Source organism: Neofelis nebulosa, chromosome 4 (genome assembly GCF_028018385.1).
Source record: "Neofelis nebulosa isolate mNeoNeb1 chromosome 4, mNeoNeb1.pri, whole genome shotgun sequence".
Lineage (NCBI taxonomy): Eukaryota > Metazoa > Chordata > Mammalia > Carnivora > Felidae > Neofelis > Neofelis nebulosa.
In genome coordinates, this window is record NC_080785.1 from 166,077,521 (window position 1) to 166,094,526 (window position 17,006).

Here is a 17,006-nt window from a genome sequence, read left to right on the forward strand (position 1 = left end):
GGGATGATGGAGGCAGTCGAAGAAGGTATGACTGGCCAGCGAGGGGACGCCAAGAGCATTCGATCTCCTAGGCGCCACATGGCCACAGACTGATTTAATTGAGGGCTGCTGGACACACCTGAAGCCCTTGCGTATGCTGATCCCTCAACCTCCCGTGTCTTTCCTCCCCCCTCTCGTCTGGGCAGGAGCTGTTCCAGGCATCTTTGGGGAAGTGCAGTACGGTCTGGCCTCAAATCTTGGCTCTGCTGTGTGGCCGTGGGGATGTGTCTTCCCCTCTCTGGGCTCAGCTTCCTCATCTGAAAAACGGGGCTCACGATAACCGTGGAGCTGTGCGCGCAGACGGGGGCGCATCTGGCTCTGACCGAGCGCTCAGCGAGCAGCCCGCATTTTTACTATCGTTCTCACTGTTTTTCTGTCGCCCTCCCACCGCAGAGAGAGAGACGAGGCAGCTGCGTCTCCCCCTCCCCAGAGCCCCTCTTGCAATCCCCGGACCAGATTCAGCGGCCTCCTTTTCCTGCAGGCACCGCGGGGACGGCTTTGATGGACATGTTTTTTGCACAGGAAAAAAGCTGGAGCAATTGTATTTTGCCAAAAGTGTCAGCCGGAGAGAAAATACTTCCCGCGTCTCTGGCGAGTGTTGATGTGCGAGAGCTAGCACGTTGGCGGGGGGGGGGGGGGGGGGGGGCCGGCGGGGGGCCCCACCCGGCCCAGCAGGCTTTTCGGCCTCCAGCCCCCTCCCTCCCTTCACCAGGGCCCAGGCCCGGCTCCTCACCCCCCTCCGCGCCAGTCTCTACCTGGCCTCTCCCCTTGGACAGTCCCACGTTCTCACCCCGACACCCTCCCCTTTCTCTCTCCCCTCGATGCGTGTGGAACGAGCAAATGTCATTGGAGCAGAATGAGGAGTTTGCCTGGAGGAGGGCGTGAGCGGCAAGAGAAATCCAGGCAGCGAGTACAGCTTGTGCAAATGCCCTGGGGCAGGACCGTGCCTGGCGTGAAGGAGAAACGGCGAGGCCCATGTGGCTGGAGCAGAGTGAGGCAGCAGGGGAGAGGGAGGAGACGGGGCAGGTCGTGCAGGGCCTTTGGGGCCGCAGGGAGGATTTCAGGTTTTACTCCAGGGGCACCAGGGAGCCCTGGGAGGATTTGGAGCAGGGGAGGGGCACATGGAAGGAGCACCCTCACGTATATGGGGACAAGGGGAGATGTCGGTGGCATTCAGTGACACTCACAATAAACCAAACTCCGTCTCTACCCACCTTCTACAGACCTGTTCACCTTTGCTTCAGCATCGAAGTGCAAATATGTGGAAACCACCAGAAAGAAGCTCACCACCAGGGGTGGGCGGCCCCTGCCGCCCGTATATGAGGGAACACGACGCAAGCAGGATACAGGGTAAAGGTTGGGGTCGGCTCTGTGAGCCCATGTGGACTGACCTCTGGGATATGTGGGCGGGGCAAGAGGAAGCTGCAGAACAATGACGGAGGAGGAGAAAGTTCTGGAAGCATCTGCACCACACTACCAACGGGGTTCGCCCAAGGCAAGGGCGTTTTTGCCCAGGGTTTTATTTTGTTTTGTTTTACTGTTACTTTGTTTTAATCCAAGTGAAATTCACAAACGTACAGTGAAATTCACCAGTCCAGTGGAGTCCCTCCCAAGGCCGCCCTGCTTCTCTCTCCTTCCAAAACACATCCATCACCCCAAAAGAAGACTCAGCACCCCAAAATATTACTTCTTTGCATGTTTTTATTTTTTATTTCTCAAGTAGGCTCCATGCCAGTGTGGAACCCAATACGGGGTTTGAACTCACAACCCTGAGACCATGACTTGGATGCCTAACCAACCGAGCCACCCAGGTGCCCCACTTTTTTACATTTTTTATTTTTATTTTTACAAGTTTGTTTGTTTGTTTGTTTAGAGAGAGCACACGTGAGCAAAATGGGGGCAGAGAGAGAATCCTAAGCAGAGTGCTGTCAGCACAGGGCCCAATGCGGGGCTCGAACCCACGAACCACGAGATCGTGACCTGAGCCGAAACCAAGAGTTGGACGCTCAACCCACTGAACCACCCAGGCGCCCCCCTTTTCACACTTTCAAATAAGTTTCTATCGTGTGAAATACACATACCATGAAATGTACCGTTAATGGCATTGAGCACATTCACACGTTGGGCAACTGCCACCTCTATCTAGTTCTAGAAGGCTCCATCACCCCAAGGTAAACCCTGGCCCCATCAGCAGTCACCTCCCATCCTTCCCCCAGGCCCCGCCCCACCACGAGCCTCCTTCCTGTCCGCGGATGAGCCTGTTCCCGACGTTTCACACACGTGGACTCACACAGGTGTGGCCTCTCATGTCTGGTTCCCTCCCTGAGCGTTGTGTGTTCAGGGTCCGTCCGGGGGCGGTGGGGGTGGGCGCCTCGCTCCTGCTCGCGGCTAAAGAATATTCCAGTGTGTGATGGGCCATGTTTTCTGCGTGTGCTTGTCAGTAGATGGACGTTCAGGTTGTTTCCATCTGTCGGCTGTTACAAATAATGCTGCTGTGAGCACCTCCGTGCGAGGTTGGGTGTATCCCCAGGAGCGGAATTGCTGGGTCATATGGTCGTTTTATGGGTAACTTATCAAGGAGCCACCAAACTATTATTAACAGTTTTAAACCAGAGGAAGGTTCCCGGGTCAGCGGGTGGCGGTGATGACTGTCACCCAGATGAGTGGCCTCGCTGGGGGACCGAGGCCCCTGCCTCAATTAAAGGGGTGGTACCTCTTGGCGTCAGCCTGTTGCCACAAGAAAACGTAAGCCCAGCGTGGCCAGATTTCATCTCTTTTTTTTTTTTTTTTTTTTTTTTGAGAGAGAGAGAGAGAGAGAGACAGAGACAGAGCATGAGCAGGGAAGGGGCAGAGAGAGAGAGAGGGAGACACAGAATCCCAAGCAGGCTCCAGGCTGTGAGCCATCAGCACAGAGCCCGACGCGGGGCTCGAACCCACGAACCGTGAGATGGTGACCTGAGCCGAAGTCAGACGCTCCACGGACTGGGCCACCCAGGGGCCCCCGATGGCGCTCCTTCCAAATGGAGGCCACTGAAACCACCCGTATGAGCTCCCTGTGGCTGCTGTAACATGACCACAGATTTAGGGGCTTAAACAATACACATCTATTATCTTACGCTCCTGGAGGCCAGAAGTCCACGAGGGATTCCGTGGGCTAGAAACCCAGGCGTGGGCAGGGCTGGTTCCTCCCGGGAGATCCAGGGAGGGAGCCCGTCCCCCCGCTTTAGGTGCCGCATCCCTGGCCGGTGGCCCCTGCTCCAGGGCCAGCAGCACTGGGTCTGCCCATGTCTCTGCCGGAGGTGATCACGTTGGGCCCAATGGCTGATCGAAAAGAACTTCCTCATGGCGACATCCTTCCTCTAGTCACACTCGCAAATTTCCTTTCTCCTGGGGGCTGCCGTAACAAAGTGCCACAAACGGATGGCTTAAAACAACAAAGATTTATTCTCTGGAGGTTCTGGAGGCCGGAAGTCGGAGGTCCAGGTGTGGGCAGGGCCGCGCTCGCTCCCAAGGCTCTCGGGGAGGGTCCTTCCTGCCTCTTCCGGCTCCTGGTGGCCCCAGGTGTTCCTGGGCTTGTGGCCGCCGCCCGCCATCTCTGCCTCCAGCTTCTCTCCTGGTCTCTGTGTCCTCTCCTCTTCTCGCCTGGACACCCACCGGTCATTGGATTTAAGGCTCACCCTGGATCCAGATGATTCCATGCCGAGATCCGCAACTGATTACGTCTGCAGACCCTATTTGCGAATAAGGTGATACTCTGGGCTTCTGGGTGGGTCTGAATTTTGGGGGGAAACTGTTTACCCCACTGGACCACGTAAGGTGCCGTACTCATGGGTTCGAAGGATTAGGGTGGAGACATCCTTTCGGGGATATTATTCTGTCTACCACATCATCTGTCATATTGTGTCCCCCCCCTTGCTCAAAGCCCTCCCATGGCTCCCCGTTGCCTTCCACTAAAACCAAAACTCCTCCCTGGGGCCCACAGGGCTCTGGGTGGTCCCGATCTTGTCCCCTCCCATCTCATTCCATCTTGGTGCTACTCCACACAGTCCAAGCTGGTTCCTGCCTCAGTGCCTTTGCTCTGGCCGTGACGTCTGCCTGGTGTGCCCTTTCTCACCCTAGATCTTTCCAGGGTGGCTTCTCACTCACCTCGAGTTCAAAGCGCACCTCTCTAGAGATTTCTTCCCAGACCACCTGTGCTAAATTTGCCCCCTCCCGCCCCATAGCGGCCACCAGAGGGTGTCCATGAGCCCTCGAGTCAGGTCCCCCCTCCTCTGCCAGCAGCCCTCCAGGGCTCCCACCTTCCTGGGGGGAAAGCCCGAGTTTTCCCTGAGGTCCCTGAGGCCCTACAGGACCGCCTCCTGTCCCCTTCCTGTCCTCCCCTCCCCGCTCTCTCCCCTTTACTCACGCTGTTTCAGCCACACTGGTCTCCTTGCTGTTTCTGGAGAACACCAGACCCACTCCTGCCCCAGGACCTTTGCATGGGCGGACCTTCTGCCTGCAATGCCCTTCCTCCAGCTACCTGGCTACTTTTCCGACCTCCCTGGGCTGTCTGCTCCGATTCACCCCTTCAGTGAGGCCCGGTCCCCATCCCATCCCCCTCTCCCTGCTCCCTCTCCCCGTAGCACCAACACACCACACGATCATTTGTAGTGTTTATTGTTTGTTGTGCATCCTCCCCACTGGGCATGAGCCCCAGGAAGGCTCTTCTGCAGCCCCCCGGCCCAGCAACCAGGGGGACTCTGACGAATACCCGTATGATCCAGGATCACTTACTTTCTGTCCTCGGAGCCTCAGTTTCCATAGCTATCTAGCGAGGTCCCGATCTGCCCATCCTTGGGGTCGGAGAGAGTCCCCAGCTGTCCCCTGACAAACAGTACCTGCCCGACTCTCGCTCCCTCGGTCCATCGCTCAGACCCGGGAGCGGGAGGTGACGGCCCTGCAGGTGCCACTGGCTCAGGCTGTACCATCGGGGCCAAGACCCTGTCACATTTGGTAAATTGCAGGCAGGCAGCTCCTGCGGCTGCAGGGCTGGGGACGGGCGAGGACTCGACCGGGCCTATGCGGAGCCCCACTTGAGACTGAGGGCTGGGCTCGGGGATGGAGGCCTGGGAGCCCTCCCTGCCCCCTCCCTGGGCCTCAGTCTCCCCATCGGCAAAAAGAAGAGGCCTTGAGATTGCTGAGGCATCTTTGAGTTCCTTTGTCCACGTCCCGCACGGAGTCCCCGCGAGCCTCCATATATAAAGTACAAGGGTGAAAGAAAAAGAGGTGAAGTCTGGGCATGGGGAGGGGTGTGAGAGCTGGGGCCGTCTCCTTTGCTGTTCCATTTCCACCCCCCGGGACAGGGCCCGGAGCTCAACAAACAGTAATCGTGCCTCCCTCGTGAGAGCCCCATCGATCGAACCTCGGATGTGTATATTTTGTGGCAGGCTGAGGACTTTATAAGGATTTTAGACCTACTTTGGGCCTCACAGCAGCCCTGCGACGTAGGGAACTATCATCCCCCCATTTTGCAGATGGGGAAACCAAGCCTCAGAGAGGGGAAGGCACTGACTCAAGGTTACACAGCCGAGGAGCTGAGGGGTCTCTCTGATCCTGTCCGCACTCGGTGCCCCAGTGATCGCCTGCCACGCGAAGAAATGCACGTTGACTGGCTCTTCGGGAAGGGGGAGGGGACTCTTGGCCATTTCCCCTAATGACCCAGGGGCCTCCGGTTTTCCCCAAGAGCAAGGTCATGGCCAAGAGGCCCTGCCACCTCTTCCAGTCTACCAGCACAGCTGGCGCCTTGCACAGAGACAGCCAGGGGAACTGATCCCTTCCTTGAGCCCTAAGAAGGCTCCCACCCCCTGGAGACCCCTCTGGGGGGAGGAAGGGAGGAAAGACACAGGAGAGAAGAGGGGAGGGGAGGGGAGTCTCCCCACGTGTCTACCTACAGCCCCCTTTAAAGAAAAGCAAAAGAAAAACAGAAAGAAGAGAAAAAAACCAAGAGCCAGCCCGCCGGCTGCGTGTGAGCGTGTGCGTGTGTGCGCGCACACGCAGATCTATGAAATATTTAGGTGGTGCCCAGTGTGTTTGTGGCTGTAATTAATCTTGCGTCTCGTTGGCAGAGAGCAGCGCGTTAAGAAATTACTTTCGGCGGCGGCCCCGGGCGGGGGAAGCGCAGGCTGGCGAGGCCCAGGCTCCTTCTCCGGGCGGAGGGCGTGCAGAGGGGGGAGGACTGCGGGCAAGCTCGTGACCCTGGACGAGCTTCCCCCGGGATGCCCCCCCCCCCCAGGCCCCTTCACCATTAGGGCCACGGAGTCTGCAACCCAGCCGGAACCCCCTCCACCCTGGGTGCTGAGCTAAGTGAATGTTTCGTAGTTGTCTCACTTTGTTTTTACAGCTTTGGTGGGGGGGGGGGGCGCTGGCAGGCAAAAACCTGCAAATATTGGACGGGCGCAGTTGGACGTATTCTCTCGCACGTGAGCACTCGCGGGCGCGCGCACGCGCGCGTGTGCACGGCTCCCTGCCGCGCGTAAAACCAGCGGGACGGTGAACGCGCGCGTCCTTCACGCCTTCACCCCAAAGGTCCTCCATCCCTGCGTCCCCCCCAGTATCCTCCGTGCTGTGCCACCCCCCGCCCCCACCCCTTCCTAGGCAACCACCGATCTGCTTGAAGTCCTTATAAATTAGTTTGCATTTTCTAGCTGTGCTATAGAGTGCACCTTTTGAGCGCGGCTCCTGTGGCCCAGCTTCATGGCTTTGAGGTTCCTCTGGGTTGTTGTGTGTCTCCGGGCTCTGTTTCTTTTTCTGGCTGAGGAATGTTCCATGGTTGGCATGAATCGCTGCTTCCTTATTCACTCACCTGTCGGTGGACGTTTGGGTGGCTTCCGGGTTGGGCTGTTGGGGATACTGCCGCGCTTGGGGCGCCTGGGTGGGGGTGGGGGGCTCAGTGGGTTGAGCGCCGGGCTTCCGCTCGGGCCACGATCTCACAGTTCGTAGGTTCGAGCCCTGCATCAATCAGGCTTTGCACCCACAGCCTGCTTTGGATTCTCTGTCTCCCTCACTCTCTGCCTCTCGCCGGTTTACGCAGGGGGATTCCTGGGTCGTATGGTTGGGGCGTGGTCCACTTTTTAAGATTAGGGCCATGCGTTTGAAATGTGATGGCCGTGCATGTGAAAGTCTAGGCGTAGGTCTGGTTCCATCCGTGAGGCAACTCCGTGACAAGAAGGGGGGCCTCAGGACGGTGGCAGAGCTGGGACTCAAACCCCCACGCCAAGCTGTGAATGGAAGCTCGTGGGCGTACCCAGTATCTCCCTTTCTCTCAACTTGGCCACGAGCAAGTCTCATTCCGCCCGGTGTTGTCCCCCGAGGCCCTGGTTTCTGGTAGGTGCTCAATAAATGTACACAGAAGCCCGGACAACGAGAGCCAGAAGTCTGGCTGCAAATCAGATTCACTCCCCCTCTGCCTGAAACCCTCATTGGCTCCCTAGTGCCTTTGGGAGAAAACTGAAACCCCTTTAATGCAACCAAAGCCGGGTCTGAATTCTGGCCCTGCTCCTTCTGTTCCAGCCACACTGGCCTCCTCCTTATTCGCGCTGTCTCCAAACATGGGCCTGCCTCAGGGCCTTTGCACCTGCTGTGCCCGCTGCTTGGACCGCTCACATCCCTGACTTCCCCTTCCAAGTCAGCCCTGCCCAGGCCTCTCTGTGGCGTTATTTCCTCTCCCTAGGCCCCTTTGCTCCTTGAAATTCTGTTATATATTTATTTACTGTCTGTCAGGCACTGTTCCAGACACGCACTTAACCTGTGGTAGCTCCTTTCAACTTTTTTCCCCCCCCCCACAACTCCCCGCATTAGTTAGGAACTGTCGTTATCTCCACTTCCAGACGAGGACACTGAGGCACAGAGGGATTCGGGCCGCACAGCCAGGGGTCTATGCTCACGGTCTGCCGCCCCGTGGGACCCGTCTGACGGCTGTGGTCCCAGCACAGGGTCCTGCTCAGTGTGGTGGGCACACAGCCCCCTTGGTACAGGTACGGCAGCAGAAACCCCCCGGGGTCGGGGGCGGCGACCTCCCCAGTGGCGGGGCTGGATTTGAATCCACATCCTGGGCCGTGTTCCCTCCCGTCCCCAGAGCCGCAGCCAGGGCCCCCGAACTGGAAGCTCGGAGCCTCCGAGTGGCCTCGGCGGGTGCTGGCTCAGACGGCGAACAGATGCTCGCTATTTTAAACCCACTGTTTAACTCATTAAGACAGCTGTTTCCCATCCCCAAAGTCGGCGGAATTAGAATTAAATTCATTCCAGAATTAAATACACACATACACACGCACACACCCCGCCACCATTTGGAGGCAAAACTTGTTAGCATTTAGGCAAGCTGTGCCTTCGAGCCTGGGGACGAGGCTTGGCTTCTGCCTGACAAGTTACATCACGGCCCAGTGGTTGCCAGCGGGCCCCGCGGGCCCAGATTCCTGTGTCTACCCCGGCCTCTGCCATTGGAGTCCGGTTGCCCCCTGGGTTTTCCCCTGACCTTCAGGCCCAGCAGGGCCCAGACGGAACTCCGTGTCCGTCTCTGAAGTGGCCTCCTCTCCCGGGTCCCCATCCTGGGGACGGCCATCCTGTGTCCACCTGGGGCTCACAGCAGGGGCCAGACTCACCTCCCCTTCCTCCTCTTACCTTCAGATGGTCACACGGCTTCCCCCCCCGCCCCCCCCCCCACCGGTGATGCTGCTTCCGACAAGCTTTGCCCCACCCCTGCCTGCTACTGCACTGGTCTGAGCCTCTGTTACATCCACCCTGACTGCTTCCTCCCTAGGCTCCCGGTTTCCGTTTTTAACCCCAACCGGCTGCTTTTCCTCAGCAGCCAGCAGGGTTTTCCTCGACCCTCTATCGGGTTGTGTCCCTCCCTCGCTTAAAATGCTCCAGCGCAGGACTGCCCAGTAGAATGTTTCGTCGAGGATGGAATGTTCTAGACCTGTGCCGCCCAATACCGTCACCGCCCCTGTGTGCTCCCTGTGGAGCACTTGGATCGTGGCGCGTGTGAACGAGGAACTGAGTTCAATTTGGCTTCACCGAAAATGGACTGAAATAGCCACGCGGAGATAGCAGCTGCTGTATCGGTCAGTGCAAGGGTAAAGGCCCTGTGGCTGATGCCGTCGATGGCCTTCCCCGGTCCCCTGGTTCCCCACCAGCCCCCCGTGCTGCTGGCTGGCATCCCAGCTCTGACCCTCCGCCTGAACCTGCTTTGCTCACGCCCGTGCAGGCTAGAAGTGTTGCAGAATCCTGTCACTCCCTCTCGTAGCCTCCGGCCGGTGGCTGGAGCATAAATACCCCAGCTCCCTCCTCCCTCTGCGCTGTGTCCCAGAAGTCCCGGATGGGACTGAGCCCCCTCTGCCTACCACGGTCACCTGCTCATGAGTGCCGCCCTCCCCCGCCCCCATTTCTGGCTCCTTCCCCTCCCTCTCTCACTATCCCACGGCCCTCCTGGGCTTTCTGGAATCACTTACCCCGTCAAGTACTTGTACCCGAATCCTTGTCTCGGGGGAACCCAGCTACACAGGCTTTGCATTGTGCTTGTAGTAAAAGACAAAATGCCCATTTCTATCCACAAGACCCTCCGGGATCAAGGCAGTTACCCACGCCAGCCACACTGTTCTTCACCTTTCTTCAGACACACCGACCCCTCCTGCCACAGGACCTTTGCCCGTGTGCTGTTCCTGCTCCTTGGAACTCTGGTCTTCCCCACCCCGTCTCCTTCTGGCAACTCCTCCTCCCCCTTCAGGTCTTGGTTTACATGACAACCCACTTGGAGAGGACTTCCCTGACCACCTTCTAGGCCAGCCACCATCTCCTTCTGAGACTTTCTCCTCCTCTCCTCCGCCCGCCTCTTCCTCTTCCCTTCTTCCTTAAAAAAATTTTTTTTAATGTTTATTTATTTTTGAGAGTGAGAGAGACAGAGCATGAGTGGGGTACGGGCAGAGAGAGAGGGAGACACAGAATCCGAAGCAGGCTCCAGGCTCCAAGCCGTCAGCACAGAGCCCGGCGCGGGGCTCGAACTCACAAACCGCGAGATGACCTGAGCCGAAGTCAGATGCTTAAGCGACTGAGCCCCCCAGGCGCCCCTCCTTCCTTCTTCTTCTTTTCCTTAAGGCTGTTTGGGTTTTTTGAATGTCTTGCTTTGAAATAATCATAGACTCGGGGTCACCACACGCTGCAGAGACTACACGTTCCTGGACACCCTCCACCCAGCTCTCCCGAGTGATGACATTTTACGTGAAGCCGGTAGGATGGGCAAAACCCGGAAATTAACGCGGGTACAACGTTGCTAACAAACTTAACCTTATCCGGGGTTTGACCGGCCCAGGACCCCGGCCAGAGCCGCTCACTGTATTTCGTTGTCACATGGGTCTCTCATCTTCCACGACCTTGACCTTTGGAAGAGTTTGGGGGACCGCCCCTCCGTTCGGGTCTGTCTGATATCGGCTCAGGACGAGCCTGGGCTGGGCAGTGTGGCCCGGGTCTGGCCCACGAATTCCGCCCAGCTCGTCGGGGTTGACCTTGACTCCTCAGACACTTGGGCTTGTCTCTTTGTTGTCTGGCTCCCGTCACGGGACTGATCGCCACGTGAGATATGCCCGTTCCCTTGTGGGTCGTTTTCCTCCTCCACTGGACAGAGCCCCTGGACGGTGGGGACTGGGTTGGTGCCAGTCACTTCCGTGTCCCCAGCGCCCAGCCCAGGGTCTCGCACACGGTGGGTGCCCAGCACATATTTGATGAACAAATGCACCAAACGAAATGACACCAGCCAGCACATCCCAGGTCGACTTGGGGGAGTGTGATTTGGTGGCACCCCAAGAATGTTCTAGAAGCAAAGGTCGTTCCTCTCTTCGGGCTCCCATTCGAATGCGCCCGCCTTGGGGAGACCTTCCTCGAACCGCCCCACCTCATGCTGCCCCCGCTTTCGTTTCCTTCGCTGCGTTTCACACCCTGAAATTGCTTCACCTGACGGCTGGTTTATTCATTGAGTTAATTCGTCGTCTGGCTGACTTCCCTCTTCTCGGCTGGAACAGAATCTCCGTAAGGTCGGGGGTTTTGTCTTCGTCACGGCTGTATATCCGGCACCCAGCGCGTCGAAAGGAGCCAGGGACGCAGTGGCACAAAGGGAGACCCACACAGAGACAGAGGGCAGAGACAGAGACAGAGGGCAGGGTCGGACAGCGGAGGTACCGACACAGAGACAAAGGAGGAGGAAGAGGGGTAAGACAAAAAGAGCTGCCCCCTGGCTGGCGCAGAAACGGAAAGACGGAGAGGGAGGGAGGGGGACAGGAAAGGGAGGGCATCTGATAAAGGAAGCACCTTGGCAAGCACGTTGGCGGGGGGCAGGAGGCGGGGGGCAGCTGGGAGTTCAGCCCAACTGGGTCCTCCAGGAGGTGATGCGGGATGCGCACCCCAGAGCCCTGGCATCTGAGAAGGGAGAGAGACGGGGTGTTCGGTCCTGGGTCCCCGGCCGCGCCCAGGGGTGTTCATTTGCTGGCACGTTCCAGGCCACCTGCACGTGAGCCAAGAAGGTTCCAGAAGCCAGAGGAGCCTCCAGAAGGAGGGCCACGCGGCCGAGCCTTTGATCTTGGACTTCGGGTCTCCAGAACTTCGAAAACATGAATCCCCGATGTCCTCGGCCGCCCAGTTTGCGGTACATTGTCACGGCAGGCCCGAGGGAGCCGAGACGCCCCGTCGTCACCCACCGCGGTCTTTGGCGAACCGCTTTCTCCGTCTCCCCCCCATCCTCGTCCGTCCGTTCCTTTATGGACCAAAACGTTCCCTAAATATCGGCTCTCCTGTCGTCTTTCTCTCAAAACTTCGTGAGAGTCACGGAAAGCACAAATATCTTGCCACGGGGAGATGGGGTTTGCAAAATACAAAGACTCAGAAAACCAGATGAGGTTTGAAAATCCCAGCGGGGACAAGGACCTGTCCCTTAGGGAAATCAGTTGCTCGAGTGACGTGAAAGGCGGGGGCACCAAGGGACTTCGGGGAGGAATCCCGGGGGGAAGGGCTTCGGCAGGGGTAACGTCACTGAGCCCCAAGCACCTGCTGTCCTCTTCCTCACTCAGGGCTACTGTCCCCTCTGAGTCCCTTCCCTGAGTGTCCGTCCCCTCCGTGGCTTCCCAGCCTCCCTGTGCCTCTCCAGCCAGCAGCCAGAGGCCTCTTGCAGAAACACAAATTGCTTTTTATTTCAGGAGCAATCAGTGAATTCGTTCCCATCGCACAAGAGCCAAGCAGTGCAGAAATCTAGAGAGTGGAAATGGAAAAGGCAATGTGGTCCTGCCCTCCCTCTCAGCCTTTCTGTGGCTCCCATCGTCCTCCGTGGCCTTGCCCACCCTCTCCTGTCCTTGGGTCAGACCCTGTTTCCAGACACACAGCTCCCCTTCCCTCCCCCCACCCCCCCGGTCCCTCCCTCCCTCTCCTTCCCTCCCTCCCTCTCCCCCAGTCTCTCCCTCCTCTCAAGACCTTCTTACTCTCTTCGCATTCCCAGCATGCTGTTCCCTGCCCTCTGACACCAAGTTCATGCTTACTCACCCTCCATTCTCCACGTGGTGACACCTCGCCTTGTCGGGGACAAGGATTCCAGGGGCTATTCCTGTCCTAGGGCCGCTGTAACCTGTGCCACCCCCTGGGGCGGGGCTGGGGGAAGGTCCTCCAACAGCAGATACCCGTCCTCAACCCACGTCGATGTCGGCAGGGCGGGCTCCTTCCCAGGGCTCACAGGGAGACTCTGTCCCCTGTCCTCCCCCCCCCCCACCCACCTGGCTTCTGCCGTGGCCACCACGTCACTCCAGTGTCTGCTTCTGTTGCCACATGGCCTTCTGCCCGTGTGTCCCTGTCTCCTCCATTGCCGGCTGAGGGCCGTCCTGGGAGGCATGGGGCCGCCGAGAAGTCCCACAGAGCAAGTAGTCAGGCTGGCAAAGTGCCGCGAGGGGACAGAATGCCCTTCCGGGCACCACAAGCAGCATTTGCAAGGCCCCAGAGGTCAAGGAATCGCGATGCATTCGGAGCGTTGAAAAGCATCGGGCTTAAGAGATTGGCAGGGTCCTGACCGCCGTGAGTGGCCGGGGGGCGGCGGGGAGGGTGGGGGGACTTGTGGGCCACACAGAGGAGCCTGGACTTCATCTGGCGGGCACTGGGGGGCCACGGGGAGACCAGAGGCCTGGGATTTCAGACAGATCCCTGACTAGAAGGATTTCAAAGCAGAGGCAGGTCAGGTCCGGGAGAGGGAGGACGTGAGACCCAGAGCCGAGTGGTGATCGTGCTTCGTCTCCTTCACCGCTCACACCGTCCGTCTTACGGGATGGGTTCCTCATCGTTGTGCTCAGTTTCCAGACCTGGAACCGGGGGCCCAGAGAGGTCGAGTGATTTACCTGGCGTCACACAGCTTGTGAACGGCAGAACCGGCAATCCAGACCGGAGCAGGCTAGCCTAGCCCAGGAGGAGGCAGACTCGGGGTGGGGGGTTTGGGGGAGAAGGGGTGGGGAGGCCGGGAGGCTGTCACCCAGGGCTCTGGCGGAGGATGGGGACACAGCTGGGGACCAGGCTGGGGAAGAGGCACCGAGGTGGGAGAATAAAGCTGGTGCAGGACTGAAGGCATACCAGGCAGTGGGTCAGGGACCCCCCCCCTTCCTGCCAGCCCCCCCCCCCGCCCCTGGCACCCTTCTCCCCCACCCCCTCAATCAAATCTAGTTAAACTCTAAGGACCTATGAACTCAGACCTAAGTCCTGAGAAAGAGCCAGCCCCGGAGAAAGGGCCCTCTAGGCAGAGAGCACAGCCTGTGCAAAGGCCCTGGGGCAGGACCAGGCCTGGTGTGTTGTGGCAACAGTGAGGGGGCGCCTGTGGCTGGAGCAGAGGGAATAGAGGGGGAGAGAGGGAGGAAGTTGGGAATTTGGGTTTTGAGAACAGACCTCGTTGGGGGGAGGGTGTCGTGAACAAGTCTGGGTCCTTCTGGGTATCTGAAAAGGGGGCACCTTCCTGGGTGGGTCTCTGGGAGGCTGGGGAGATGATGCCGTAGAGGACGAGTGGTGAGTGCCGGGTCCGGGCCACCGGGGGCCGCTCTGTGGCACCCCTGAGCCTTACCGGCTCCAGGAACTGAGCATGCTCTGAACCTCCCACAGGTTTCCTCCGAGGCTGCTCGGGCCCCCGGCTCTGAGACCCAGGAGTTCTGTCCCGGCCACAGCCCTAGGCAACCGGGGGCTCCTGGGGACAGGATGTAACAGGATGATGTCACAGAGGCCAGCGGCACCTGGAACCCCGGGGGCCCCTGGCCTCGGTATCATCCTCCAGCAAGGCCTCCCGGGCGGGTCGACCGCTCCTGAGACCGGCCTTCACAGACACGCCCGATGCACGCTGGGTGCCACCAGGAGCAGTTTCTGCCTGGGGCCGCGCGGGGCCCGGCTGCCCTGCTCACCCGCCTCTGAGCACCCCCTCCGAGCTCGCCTCCCTTCCACCCGGGCCACAGGCGCCCTGGGAGGCCCTGGAGATGCCCGGAGGCCTCCCGTCTGCGGTCCCCGGCGGGACCTAGCCGCGCACAGCGGCCGGAGGAGGCGGAGGGGGGGCGGCCGTGGGGTGGCGGTCGCCCTGATCCTGCTGGCCCTGCTGGCGCCCTCGGGGGCGGTGGTGCGGGCCGTGCGGGACGGCAACGCCAGCAGCCTGGACTTCGCGGACCCGCCGGCCCTGTGTGGGGTGCCCCTGGCCCCCGAGGGCATGCGGGGCTACCTGACGGAGGCCGAGCCGGCCGACGCGTGCCGCCCCCTCGAGGGCCCGCGGCCCGGCAACGGCTCGCTGGGCGCCATCGTGCTGATCCGCCCATACGACTGCGCGTTCGACCTCAAGGCGCTGCGCGCGCAGCGGGCCGGCTTCGAGGCGGCCGTCCTGCGCAACGCGCGCTCCGACGAGCTGGTGCGCACGGCGCCCGGGTTCGAGGAGCCGCGACGCCAGATCGCCGTCCCCTCGGTGTTCGTGGGCGAGGCCGCCTCGCGGGACCTGCGGCTCATCGTGCGCTGCGACAGGTCGGCCCACGTCCTCCGGCTGCCCGACTACCCGCCGTGCCCCAGCCCGGACCGCCACCCCGTGCCGGCCGCGTCCTGGGTGCTGGGCCGCGCCCTGGCCCTGCTCATGTCCGCCGTCTTCGTCCTGCGACGGCTGTGGGCCTGGCTGGGGGCCCGGGGGCCCCGGGAGCCGGCGGCCCAGACGCAGGCCCGCCGGAAGGCCCGGGTCCGCACCTTCACGCGGAGGAACGACCTGTGTGCCATCTGCCTGGACGAGTACGAGGAGGGCGACCGGCTCAAGATCCTGCCCTGCTCCCACACCTATCACTGCAAGTGCATCGACCCCTGGTTCGCCCAGGCCACCCGCCGCTCCTGCCCCGTGTGCCAGCGGTCGCTGGCCGGCACGGAGGACGGCTCCGACTCCACCGTCGAGAGCTTGGGCGACGAGGACCCCTCGCTGCCCGGCCACCGGCCCCCGCTCTGGGCCGTCCAGGCCCGGCTGCGCTCGCGGAGGCTGCGGCTGCTGGCCCGAGGCAGCTCGCACGGCCGCGCCCAGGCCACTGCGCCCCCGGAGAGGCCCCCAGAGCCGCCGTGAGGCCCCGCGGCCCCTGGCCGACCCAGATCGGGGCAGGGAGGGTGGAAATGCGGAGTGTTTCTAGTCTAGAGAGAATAAAGTGGGTCTGAGAGCGGATTCTCGCCCTGGCTGCTGTGAGACCACCGGCTTCCGGCCCCTCCTGCCGCCCGTGTGGCGGATCCCAGCCGAGCCTGAGGCTGGATCCTGGGGGCGGGGGTGGGGGGAGTCGCCGTGTGGTCACCGACGGTGGCCCTGGGAAGCCCCGCGCCTGCGGTCCAATCCCGGGCACGCGGGCTGCTGACCCCCGGTTGGCTTATGCGTTACGCATTTCAGCGTTCTGTGTGTGGGTGGTTTTTTTTTTTTGTTTTTTGTTTTTTTTCCCAAAATGTTTTACTTTGCCCTGGTTTTAGGTTTCTGGAAGAGTGGCAGAGAGACTCCAGAGGGTTCCCACGTACCCCTCACACCTCTCACGTGGCCCGAGAAAACACCGTGGGCACGTTATGCTGAACTCACGTCCAGCTTTTATCCGAATTTCCCCACCCTTGCAAAATTTCATGGTGGAGAATGTCGAACGCACCCAAGTAGAGAGGATGGAATAATGACCCCCCCCGCCCCGCCACCGTCCTGCCACAAACCCATTACTCAGATTCAGCCAGTGTCTATCTAGGGCCGCTCTCAACTCCTGCGCCCTTCCACTCACCCCCTCCCTTGTCATCTTGATGCCAATGCCAGATGGGTTTAATTTGGAAGCATGGGGTGTTTCGAAAGCAGCGGCTCTCAGCGGGGGTGGGGATTGGATTGATCCCAGGGTCATGGGCTCGAGCCCTGTGTCCAGCTCTGGGCTTAAGGTTCTCTCTCTCTCTCCCTCTGCCCCTGTCTCCTGCTCGCGCACACTCTCCCTCTAAACTAATAATAATAATAATAATAATAATAATAATAATAATAAACCCCACGGACTTCGGTATCGTGTTCAAAATAATGGTGCCCTAACAGCCTCAGACATCCATCCAGGAGACACACGGAAATGCGGACCCCGTGATGTGTGTTTCTTTGGGCTGTCTGGCTCAGGATCTACGTAAAATCTAGAGTCGTCGGTGGTCTCCTAGGTCTTTTTTTTTTTTTTTTTTTTGAAGATTTTATTTTTAAGCAGTCTCTACCCCCCACGTGGGGCTCGAACTCACAATCCCGAGATCGAGTCCCCGGCTCCACCAACAGAGCCCCGGTGGTGTTCTAAGTCTTAACGGACAGCTCCTCCCATTCTCACCCCCCCTTACTTTTGCTTTGCAATGTATTCGTTGAAGCCCTATGGGTCATATGTGGTGTCGTCTCCAGCCGGGGTTTCACCAAGCCTGTCCCTGGGGTGCCATTTAGCAGGTTT

The 17,006-nt window shown here is 59.9% G+C and overlaps 1 protein-coding gene across 1 annotated transcript; it reads left to right on the forward strand.

Moving 5' to 3' along the window:
• The first annotated feature begins 14,269 nt into the window (after window positions 1–14,269).
• Window positions 14,270–15,745, forward strand: ZNRF4 (zinc and ring finger 4). Its single transcript, XM_058728333.1, has one exon. The coding sequence runs from the start codon at window positions 14,285–14,287 to the stop codon at window positions 15,647–15,649; it is 1,365 nt and encodes a 454-aa protein (XP_058584316.1). The 5' UTR covers window positions 14,270–14,284; the 3' UTR covers window positions 15,650–15,745.
• The last annotated feature ends 1,261 nt before the right edge of the window (window positions 15,746–17,006 follow it).

Coding starts and splice junctions, on each gene's coding strand:
- ZNRF4 (XM_058728333.1), top strand. CDS start 14,285: ATGATGTCACAGAGGCCAGCGGCACCTGGAACCCCGGGGGCCCCTGGC.